This window comes from Myotis yumanensis, unplaced genomic scaffold (genome assembly GCF_028538775.1).
Source record: "Myotis yumanensis isolate MYYU_CA2020_CCGP unplaced genomic scaffold, mMyoYum1.0.hap1 SCAF_1, whole genome shotgun sequence".
NCBI lineage: Eukaryota > Metazoa > Chordata > Mammalia > Chiroptera > Vespertilionidae > Myotis > Myotis yumanensis.
In genome coordinates this window covers 56,316,794-56,329,110 of record NW_027223752.1, presented here as the reverse complement: position 1 = coordinate 56,329,110, position 12,317 = coordinate 56,316,794, and the positions used below count along the sequence as shown (strand labels likewise).

General features: G+C 39.8%; 1 protein-coding gene across 2 annotated transcripts in view; it reads left to right on the top strand.

The window, feature by feature from the left end:
- Positions 1-12,317, top strand: part of FAM81A (family with sequence similarity 81 member A) — a 90,543-nt gene that overhangs the window by 32,390 nt on the left and 45,836 nt on the right. For both annotated transcript variants that reach the window (XM_070421681.1, XM_070421691.1), the window contains exons 2-3: positions 4,459-4,557; positions 6,022-6,292. In XM_070421681.1, coding sequence (XP_070277782.1) covers positions 4,538-4,557; positions 6,022-6,292 — 291 coding nt within the window. In that variant the 5' untranslated portion in view covers positions 4,459-4,537. The remainder of the gene's footprint in view (positions 1-4,458; positions 4,558-6,021; positions 6,293-12,317) is intronic.

Here is a 12,317-nt window from a genome sequence, read left to right as displayed (position 1 = left end):
GTTCTGGTTTCCAGGCTCTGATTATAGTTCTATCTAGTACTGTAAATCTCTGTTCTGATCTTGTTCTTTTTAACAAACCTTAGCATTAAGCTAGCATGTAAATATTTTCTGTGCAACTTCATAGCTTCTGTAACCATTACTTCAAATAGCCGTTCTTCTAAGTGGGTGTGCCATGTTTTGTTAACTACCCTTTCATTGTTGGACTTTTAACCAATAGCCATTTGTGAATATTTCATGGTTTATTCACCCATTTGCCTAATGACGGGTGTTCAGTCCTCCCTAGCCCACTTTTTCGCTCTTGGAAACAATGCTGCCTTAGGTATTCTTGTTTCCTTGTGAACATGTTTGAGAAGTTTGGGGGGAATTTCTCAGCACTGGAATTATTGAGTCACGGGGTTTGGGCACCTTTCGCTTTTCTAGATGTTGAAGATTGCTTTCCAACGTGGTGGTGCCGATTCCCATCCCCACCTGGTGTTCCCCTTGTTCCATATACGTTCCTGTCAATTCGTGGTCTTGCCACTCTGCATTTTGGCCAGCCTGATGGGATGAAATGGTATCTTGTGACAAATTAGATTTATTTTATAATTTGCTTCCCCTGCTAGAACAGAACCACTGTTATTAGGAAAAAAATAGTTCTTACTCTATCTTCAGTATTCTTTTGACATTTGTGTTACTTTCAACAATAAAGGTAAATTAAAAAATTCTTTTGAGCCCTAGCCAGCTTGGCCCAGTGGATAGAGCACCAGCCCAGGATTGAAGGGTCCCGGGTTCAATTCTGGTCAAGGGCATATACCTCAGTTGCAGGTTCCCCAGCCCTGGTTGGGGTGTGTGCAGGAGGTAACCAATCAATGTGGATGTTTCTCTCTGTCTCTCCCTCTCCCTTCTACTCTCTCTAAAAATCAATGGAAAAATAACCTCGGGTAAGGATTAACCAAAAAAAAAATTCTTTTGAGATGTTTTCTAAGCAAGACAATTATTTAGAAGTCTATTAAATGACTTAAAAGTTAGATCATAAAATAAATAATTAAACATTTTAAAATAAATTAAAAATACTCCTAGGAAGCTGCACTATATATACCCTATATAAGTAACTTGGTGTCAGAATCCCAGCTGACAACAACCGCCAGCTGAGTACAATGACTGGCACCGGGCTGGTCGCTGCTGTATTCTGTTGGTTAAGAATAAGTCACAGGTCACACCTAAGTCAAGGGGAGAGGATCACACAAGGTGTGAACTCCAGATCATGGGGATCATGGGGGCCACTTTATGTAAGAGTCTGTCCCCCACGATGGAAACCATGTTGTGATCATCACATTTCAGTGACATGGGTTTAGATATGCATCTCTGTTAGGACCCTTAGAGATGATCAGATTTCAGGAGACTGACTTATGCCAGCTCGGTTCCCATTGAGGTGTAATTCCAGTTGTTAATTCACGGTGAGAAAAGTAGCTGCAGGTAGACTGGGTCTTGAGTTTGCTGATTGCCCCATGTTCCCTTTTGATGCACAGCCACATGGGAAGCTAAATGATGTGCTTGGTGAGTGTGGGCTCAGGGCAAGAGTTGTGAGTCGGATTATCTTATTGGGTAGTGTCATTGGACCATGAGAGCGTACTCATCTCTCTCCATTAGAGTCGACTGGGGAAGGGGAATAGGTAAGAGTGGCCACGAATGAGGCTGGAAGAGTGGGTTAGGCCAGAGTGTGCTGAGAGTAAAGCAAGTAGAGATAGTGTTGAGTGTGGAGGAGAAAAGATGTGGATCTATCTTTCTGTTCTCTACTTTGGAAAATCTTACCCATTCTCATCAGTGCTTCCCTGACCTCGCTGCTACCCAAGAAAAATGAGGCCCTCTCTTTTTTTCCTCCCTATGTAGCTTTTTATGTTAAAAAACTCTAATTTGAGGTATAATTGACATATAACATTATATTAATTTCAGGTGTACAACATAATGAATTGATAGTTATATGTATTGCAAAATCACCACAATAAATCTAGTTGACATCTGGCATTATTATGAAAATATTTTCTGTATGATGAGAACTTTTAAGATTGACTTTCTTAGCAACGTTCAGAAAGCAATACAGTATTGTTAACTATAGTCACCATGCTGTACATTATATCCCCAGGACTTATTTTATACCTGGAAGCCTGTACCTTTTGACCACCTTTACCAATTTTGCACCCATCAACCTGGCAACTACCAACCTGTTCTCTGTATCTATGAGCTTGTGTTTTTTTTTGTTTTAATTTTTTTTTTTAGATCCCACATATAAGAGAGATTGTGTAGTAAGTGTCCTTCTCTGCCTGACTTATTTCATTTAGCATAATGCTCTCGAGGTCCATCCATGTTGTCACAAGTGGTAGGGCTGGGGACCTACACTCAACCTGCAACCCAGGTATGTGCCCTTGATGGGGAATCAAACCTGCGACCCTTTGGTATGTGGGCAACGCTCTAACCACTGAGCAATGTCAGCCAGGGTGCAAGTGGCAAGATTTCATTCTTTTTTATGGCTGAGTAAAATTTTATTCTGTGTATATAGCACATTTTCTTTATCCATTCATCAGTCAATGGACACTTAGGTTGCTTCCATATTTTGGATATTGTAAATAACGCTGCACTAAACGTGGGTTGCACATATGTTTTCCAGTTAGTGTTTTCTTCCCATGTGTTTTTGTTCACATGGTTCCTAAGCCACTACCCCATTAGTCATCTTGGTTGGTTTAGATGTCTACCTTTCTCTGTAGGCTGTGAAGCCCTTGAGGCAGGGGGTGTGTTGGATAGTGTTGGAGTGTGGAGGAGAAAAGGTGTGGAACTTTCTCTCTATTCTCTACTTTGGAAAAAAATCTTACCCGTTCTCATCAGTGCTTCCTTGACTTGCTGCTACCCAAGAAAAATGATTAGATTATTGGCTGCATAATAGATACCAAATAACTATTTCTTAGGTTGGGTTATTCTGTGGATTAATATCTCAACTAAGGTATTTTACAGCTTTAAAATGATAAAGATTATCTAAACAGCTTCTACACTGTCCTAATTTTAAGTAATAAATGGCAGAAATTATTTATCTTTTAAAAAATATTTTTTATTAATTTTTAAAATATATTTTATTGATTTTTTACAGAGAGGAAGGGAGAGGGATAGAGAGTTAGAAACATCGATGAGAGAGGAACATCAATCAGCTGCCACCTACCTACCTGCACAACCCCCACTGGGTATGTGCCCGCAACCAAGGCACACTCCCTTGACCGGAATCGAACCTGGGACCCTTCAGTTTGCAGGCCAACGCTCTATCCACTGAGCCAAACCGGTCAGGGCTATTTTTTATTAATTTTAAAGAGAGAGGAAGGGAGAGAGAGAAACATCGATCGGCTGCCTCCTGCACGCCTTTTACTGGGGATCGAGCCCGCAACCCCGGGCATGTGGCCTGACCAGGAATTGAACCAGCACTCTCTTGGTGCATGGGATGATGCTCAACCAACTGAGTCACATGGGCAGGGCAGAAATTATTTATCTTTACTGAAGAACTTCTTTCGCATCATAGCTTGTTTAGCATGAATCCCTTTTTTTCTTTAATGTAATTTGTTTAAACTTGAAGTTCTGTATCTAGGAAAGTGAAGTGTTCACATTGCAAAACTAAAAATAACATACTGGGGAGATGATGCCAAAACAGTGGTTTCAATCAGAAATGCTTTCTGAATTGAGCATCTAATGAGAACTCATTACTGAATCAGATCATGGTTAGTAGGCATTCATTGTTTTAAGCCAATTAATAACAGTTTTGAGAAACCTAAGTAATGAAATATTTTTAAAACCTTCCAGTTTTGCTCAGATTTCTAATGCGTTGTGATGATCAAATGTTCCTTATATGCAAGATGTAATATGAATGATTATATCTTACAACAGAGTTTTAATGAAGAATATTATCCTCATTCTCTTAGTGGATTGACAGGTTTCCTCAAATCAGATCCCACTGCTCATAAATTGTTTCACTTAAGATTCATTTAGAAACAAGAGCTTTTATTTTGCTGTATAATTTACTAAGTTTGCTGAGATCAAATTTACTAAGGAAGCTTCCTGTAATTTCTAGGGAGAAGTACAAACTTGAATAAGCCTGGTACAGAAACTGTCTTGTTTCTATAAAAGTGATTTCTAAAGCTTGAAATACAGATATGGGATGAAGAAACTTCAGGAAACTACATTTAACAGTCCTTGTTAGTCTGTCTCACCAGGCTTAGTGATATTAATTTCAGGAACATTTGACTTTGCTGGATTCTTTTCTCCTTATTTGGAAACATTTTCTGTTTATTGCACACATATTATTAAGTCATAAGGTCTTTAATAATATAATTGATCAGTGTGTCAGCATAATTTATGGTCCACTTAGCAACTTAATATGCTTTAGAGATCATTTAAGTTCTAGGTATAAACTGTTAAATAATTTAATGCTTGTTTTTTCAACAGATGTGAATTATTAAAAAAGAAAAATGGCCCAACGGAGCACTGTATTTCCTTCTCTTGTCACCAAGGAAAGGTATAATATATGGAAAACATGCATCTAAGGTATACTTTTTCTTTTCACCAATCCCATAGAGGCTGCTAGTGGGTGTGATGGCCTTTGTGAATGAGACTTTATTATAGCTGTTGCATTATCCAAGAAGGATTTTGTTCAAGGGCAAGGGCAGTCGTGTTGTGTAGCCTCTCCAGCTTTCAGTTTGTCGGATACTGTGGGCCACTCCGTGACCACGGGAGGTGCAGGCTTCACAGTAGCCCTGCAGTATGGATGTACTTCTGGTCAACAGTAATGTATAATTCTGGAGACGTGGGGGACTGAGGTCTCTGGGAGCCCTTTTAAATCAGAAGTTGCAGCCCTAGCTGGTTTGGCTCAGTGGATAGAGTGTTGGCCTGTGGACTGAGGGGTCCCAGGTTCGATTCCAGTCAAGGGCATGTACCTTGGTTGTGGACACATCCCCAGTGGGGAGTGTGCAGGAGGCAGCTGATTGATGTTACTCTCTCATCTGATGTTTCTAACTCTCTATCCCTCTCCCTTCCTCTCTGTAAAAAATCAATAAAATATATATTTTTTAAATCAGAAGTTGCAAATTGGGTGTCCATAGGCCAATATTGGCTCATGGAAATACATGGTTTGATCTGCTACGTCACCTTCAATACTTTTTAAATTAGTTGTTGTCACTTAAGAATCGGGTGATTTCTCATACAAGGCTGGATCTTCTGGCTCTTCTTGAATATCAGATGATCTGGAAAAGTGGACCTGGCATTCCCAGATGGTCACTCAGGGGTGGAGCAGAATTGTGGCTCCTTTTAGTTGAGGAATGCCCTTTCCAGTCCTCCAAAATGCCCCCCCCCCCAAACACACACTCCCTATTGCATCGTACGGTGTGCTTCACTCATTTATGTTACCTGCCTGACCTTTGCAGGCATTTGGGTTTGTAACCACTGCGTTACGGGGAGGAAGGAGGTGGGCATGTCAGGAGATTTTATTAAAAGCTTGATTTTTTTAAAAAGATTTTTAAAAATTGATTTTTAGAGAGAGAGGAAATGAGAGGGAAAGAGAGAGGGAAACGTCAGTTGACTGCCTCCTGCACATCCCCCTATCAGGGACTGAGCCCCCAACCTGGGCATGTGTCCTGATCAGGCATCGAACCGTAACTTTTGGTGCACGGGAATGATGCCCAACCAACTGAGCCACACTGGCCAGGGCAGTAAGCTTGGTCTTGATAACAGCTTATACTGGGAAGGCATGTCAGTGTGCCCAGTTCCGCCAGCCTCTTGCTTTTGGAGGTTGTGGAACCCGCTAGCAGCACACTTGACTCGCTGGGTACGATTGTTCAAAGATGCTGCCTGGCTCAGGAAGGAAAGCCTTTGGGGCAGAAAGCCTGCCTCCCCCTTCCCTGAGCTTGTAGGGACAGACAGTTTGCATTGTCTTCTCTGGGAAGCCTTGAATCTGGCTTTAACCGTGACCTCTTCCCTGATTAACAACCCCAGTAACGTGGCTCCTTCCCGCAGACGCGTCAGAACCATGCCCCGACACAGCCAGTCCCTGAGCATGGCACCCTACTCTGTAAACCTCATGGAGCAACTAGAAGACAGGATCCTGTGCCACGAGAAAACCACCGCCGCCCTCGTGGAGCACGCCTTCCGAATTAAGGACGACATCGTCAACAGTTTGCAGAAAATGCAAAACAAAGGGGGAGGCGACCGCTTGGCCAGGCTTTTCTTGGAGGAGCACATCAGAAACATAACTGCCATCGTGAAGCAGCTGAATCGGGACATCGAGGTAAGGTGTGTGCGTCAGGCGGGCTGTGTTTCTCTCCACAGACGCGTTCCACCGCCGAGGTGGGCAAGTCCAGTGCCCCCTGCCAGGCAGGACTGCCTTCAGACCAGCGCTGTCTGTCCTGTCCTGTCTGTTCTGACGGATCGCCCAGGAAATAGCTTGAGCAAATATCCTCGTTAAATTTATTCCAGTATTTGAGAGCAGTTAGTGCCAGTGTTATTTTTGTTTAATCTAAATTTACTTCGCTGATTATTAAATCACTTTTCGGTTGGTTTTTTTTTTTTTTTTTTGGCTCTCAATGGAGAGGAAAACTAGTTAAATAGTTTCCCTGTAAAAATTCTTCATATCCCTGAAGACAGCTATTAAACCAATTACTAGGTCAGCCTTTGCTCTTCTGATTAAATATTTCTAGGTCATGATGAGTATATATAATATAGTTTATTACTCAAACAACCTAGAGATTTGAATTGCTTCTCTGACTCCTCTTTTATTGTTTTATTTTTCTCTGCAGTGAGCCCAATAAAAGGCCAATGTTGTTTATTTTTAGAGTTTGTAAATTTACCGCTATTTATTCAACCACAGGATCACATAATTTAGTTCAGAAACCTTAAGATCATTTAGGGCCTGGGTTCCATCGCTGAACAATATTAATATCCTTCACATGTAATTTTTAACTATATGAATAAAAAGTATATTGACTAGATTAAGGAAAACCTTTGTTTCAAGTCATAGAGCTGGTGTCTTAATTATACTTAGGAAATTAAGCCTCATTTTTGTGTGTGTCAGATTTGTATGTATGTATGTATATATTTAACAGCCTTATTGAGGTATAATTTAAAAGCCACAAAGAGTCACCCTTTATAAGTGTACAACTCAATGATTTTTAGTAAATTTATAAAATCACACTCCAAAATTTATATAAGCTTATTTGCAATCAATTCTTACCTCTAACCTAGCCCCAGGTGAACACCAATCTGCTTTTTGTCTCTATAAACTTTGTCTTTTCCAGACTTTCCATGTAAATGGAATCTTATGAAGTCGTCTGCATCTGGCTTCTTTCACTTAGCATAATCTCTGTGAGATTCAGCCATGTTCTAGAATGTTCTTTTTATGTCTGAGTAGTATCCTATTGTATGGATGTACCACATTCTGTTTGTCCCTTCATTATTTGATGGACATTTGGATTGTTTCCAATTTTTAGCTATTATGAATTAAAGCTGCTGTGAACACTTGTGTCCAAGTCTTTGTGTGGGCATATGTTTTCATTTCTCTTGGGTAAATTACTAGAAATGGAATCCCTAGGTCTTATAGTAAGCTTTTGCTTAACTTTTTAAAACACAGCCAAACAATTTTGCAAAGTGGCTGTATCATTTTATATATACCAGTAATATATGAGGTTTCCAGTTTTTCCACATCCTCACCAACATTTGGTATTATCTGTCTTTTTAATTGTAGTCATTATAGGGCATGTGTAGTAGTACTTCATGGTAGTTTTAATTTGAATTTTCCTAATGACTAATGACGTTGAGCACCTTTTCATATGCTTATTGGTCATTTGTGTGTTTTATTGGGGGAAGTGCATACTCAAGTCTGCTGACTATTTTTTAAAAGTTAATTTTTTATTGTGGTAAGATAGTTATCATTGCATCCATTTTCAGTATACAATTCAGTGACATTAGTTGCATTCACTGTGTTGTATGCAGTCATCACCACTATCCATTTCCAAAACATTTTGGTCATCCCAAATAGAAATGCTGTACCCATTAAACAATAAATTGCCATTCCACTCTTCCCTCAGCCCCTGGTAACCTCTAAGTTACTTTCTGTTTCTGTGAATTTGCCTATTCTAGTATGTCATGTAAATGGAATCATATGGTATTGTCCTTTTGTATGTGGTTAATTTCACTTAGCATGTGTTCAAGTTTCATCCATGTTGTAGCATGTTAGAACCCATTTTTAAATTGGATTATTTGTCTTATTATTGAATTGTAAAAGTTTCATATATAGATACAAGTCCCTTATCAGATATGTGATTTGCAAATATTTTCTCCCATTCTGTGGATTATATTTTCATTTTCTAATGGTGGTTTTTGAAGTGCAAAATTTTTAGATTTTAATAAATTTCAACTTACAGTTTTTTCTTTTATAGTTTATACTTTTAGTTCTAAGTCTTAAGAACTGCTTAACACAAAGTCACAAAGATATTCTCTTATTTTCTTCTAAAATTTTAGTCTTAGTTCTTTACATTCAGTGATCCAGTTTGAGTTAATTTTTATGTATAAAGTAGAGTAAAGGTCTTAGTTAATTTTTTTACATATGGGTAGCCCAGGAGAATCTATCACTTTTTTGTTTGTCTTTTGTTGAAAGCCAATTGAGCATCTTATATAATAAAAGCCTAGTACACTAAGTGTCCAACCATTCGTTCGACCGTTCAACCAGTTGCTATGACGTGCATTGACCACCAGGGGGCAGATGCTCCAATGGGTAGGTTAGCTTGCTGCTGGGGTCTGGCCGATCGGGACTGGGAGAGATGGACCGGACACGCCCTGGAGCCTTCCCTGGCTCCTCCTTGGCCCCGATGGTGCACCAGTAGGGTCCCTCAGCCTGGCCTGCTCCTTCTTGGAATCCGTGACCCCTGGGGGGATGTTGGAGAGACCATTTTGGCCTAATCCCTGAAGGCCAGGCCGAGGGACCCCACGGATGCATGAATCCATGCACTGGGCCTCGAGTAAAATAAAAGGGCTTAATATTGTGTTCCATTGATCTGCCTGGTTTTTCTATGCCAATACCACATTGCCTTAATTTCTAGCTTTAGAGTACTTTTGAAATCAGGTAGTATAAGTCCTTCAACTTTGTTCTTCTTGTCGATATTGTTTGGCCATGTTAAGTCCTTCGCATTTTCATATAAATTTTAGGATCAGCTTGTCAGTTTTGACAGAAAAACCTGCTGAGATTTTGAATGTAGAGATTCAATTTGGGGAAAATTGCCATCTAAGTAACATTGAGTCTGATCATTTTAAAGACCAATTCTTGGTGTTATTAATTTTTTTCTATTGCTTTTCTGTTTTCTACTCTATTGATTTCAACAACTCTTATTTCCTTTATTCCTGCTTGCTTTGATTAAGTTTGCTTTTTTCCCCCCTGGTTTCTTAAGGTAGAAGCTTAGGTAATTGGTTCAAGATCTTTTTATCTGATAATGATGTTTAAAGCTATAAAGTGTATTCTAAGCCTTGCTTTAGCTGCTCCCCATGAGTTTTGGTATGCTGTGTTTTGTTTTCATTAATTTAAAAATATTCTAAAACTTTCCTTTTGATTTTGTTTTTGGCTTATGTGTTATTTAGAAATCTGTTGTTTAATTTTCAAATATTTGGGGTTTATTTTTGTTGTGAATCTGTAATTTAATTCCATGTGAACAGAGAATATACTTTGTATATTTTTTAATACCTTTAAATTTATTAAGATTCTTGTTCTATCAAATATCAAAATCTCCAACTCTCATTGTTAAATTGTCTATTTCTCTTTTCAGTTCTCTCAATATTTTGGGCCTCTGTTGTTAGGTGCCCAACAGTTGTTCATAGAAAATAATACAATAATCTATAATAATAAAAGGATAATATGCTAATTAGACCAGATGTCTTCTGGACGTCATTCTGGATGTCCTTCCTGATGAAGCCAGGGCCGGTGGGAAGCCAGCTCAGGTCCTGGGTGCCTGCGGGCGGCCCAAGGGAAGCCAGCCCAGATCCCGGGTGCCTGCTGGTGGCTTGAGGGAAGCCAGCCCGGGTCCTGGTTGCCTGCTGGTGGCCGGAGGAGGGAAGCCCGGGTCCCGGGTGCCAGAGGGAAGCTGGTGCCGGCAGCCGGGGTAAGGAAGGCCTACCCTTGCACGAATTTTCGTGCATCGGGCCTCTAGTTAATAAATAATACAAGAATAAACTCTGTGTTTTGCCTACTCACAACTGTAAACCTACTTTTGACCCTCCCTTACATTTTTGTTGTATATATCCTCCTGATACATTCACCATTTTATCATAAAATGTCTCTCTTTGTCTTAGTAATATTTCTTTTTTTATATAATATATTTTATGGTGTGCTGCAGAATTTTATTTATTTTTTAAATATGTTTTATTGATTTTTTTACAGAGTAATATTTCTTAAAGTCTATTTTGTTTGATATTAATATAGCTATCCAGCTTTTTTATGGCTACTGTTTGCATAATTTCCCTTTTTGAAAATTTTCACTTAGCTTTTGCCTAAGTAAGGTCTTTGTCTACCAATAGTTACCAATTTTCACTCTTCTTTGAGATTCTCATGTATCTTTAGTAAGGACTGAGATTCACTCAGAATTATACCTTAATTGAAGTTCATTGGTCTTTAGGATTCTAAAACTTCCGGTCTCTACTTCTTATGTTTAAAGGGCTATGAAGGGGACCTAGCCGATCTTCCTTGCTTCCGAGACTGGTGGCATCCATTGCGATTTCTTTTAGTCACAGCAATTTGATTTCCTTTAGGGATGTGTTTTCCTTTCATTGATTGCAAACTGGATGGCTGTTAGTCAGGGTGCCTTACCACCTGTTGAGGCGAAGAGGCTTGGAGCTCCTGACTCAGACTAGAACATTGAGATGCTCACTTCCTGGAACTTGAAACCTGAGCAGAACCATCCAAGACTGGAAAGGGCCGGAGCATCTTCCCTGCAGCAGCTGTGCCTGCGTGCGGGATACTGGCCAGTGGTTTTTGCTGCCTGGACCCTAGGAGGTGCCTTTTGTGTCTTTTTCTCAGTCGGATCCCCAGCTGCCCTGTTGATTGTGTGTACTTTCCCCCTCTATCCTTCCAACACATTCCACTTCCCCCTCCTCCAAAGTTAGGCAAAGTCAGGTCCAATTGCCTGAAACAAAGAACTCTAATGACATCCAAGGGGGCATAGAACATTTAAAATTGGCAGAGATAATTTACTTGTTTTTGGAAGGTGGTGTCTGTATTTAGGACGATCTTTCCAGTTTTATATTTGGGCGCTAAAGCAGTTTTATCTCAGAGGCGGAGTCACTTGTCAACCCTAATTCGGCCCCTTCACAAAATTGAAGAACCCCAAGTTAAACATTTCAATTTTGAAAGGGGTTAGAGATAGTTTAGGGAGCCGATAGCCCTCCACACCCAAATCTAAAGAAGGAAATATATAAAACCAAAGTGATTAGGGATAAATAATGATTCTCAGGTTCCCATCCTCAACCAATGGCAAAGGAGTGTGTCATTAAAAAATACAAACGCCCTATGTTGCACCTTAGAAAAGAGTGTGACCTCCCCGTTCTCTCCATGCCCAGCATTTGCTGTGAGCACTCAGCTGGGTTCCCTCTGCTGAGGTGGGTGGTAGGCAGATGAGAGATGGGAGCCGATCTATTCCTGCATTACTGCCCACAGGTAAAAGCAGAGTATGACTCTACCCTTGTACCCTTAGAAAAGCCTGGACTTGATTTTTTCTGTCAACATAAGAGGTGATAGTGTTTTAGCTGCAACTATGGAACTGGGGAATAATTACCCTTTTGGTAACTACAATGTACTAATCCAACAGTCAGAACTATTTTATTTTTTTTCAAAAAAATTTTTATTATTGATTTCAGTGAGGAAGGGAGAGGGAGAGAGAGAAAGAGAAACATCAATGATGAGAGAGAATCATTGATTGAGAACTATTTTAAATATATAATATCTAGCTTCAGCTGAGCCCTCAATGCTGTTTAATAGTTGCTTCCTCTAGGAAGCTCTCCCTGCCAGGTCCCCCCTGCTCACTTCCTTTCCCTCAGTGTACTTGCCGCTGTTACCATAGCCCTTACTGAAGAGGACTGACATTGTGGTTTGTTTGTTTTTTTACGAGTCTGTTGAGCTCTTTAAAATGAAAGGGACCTTGTCTTACTCACCTTTGCATTGTCCAGCACAATGTAAATGCCATGAATGCTTTCTTTCTTTTCTTTTTTTTTTTTTTAGCACTTTTTGACATATTTATTTATTTTAATTTAAATTCTTTATTGTTTAAAGTATTACA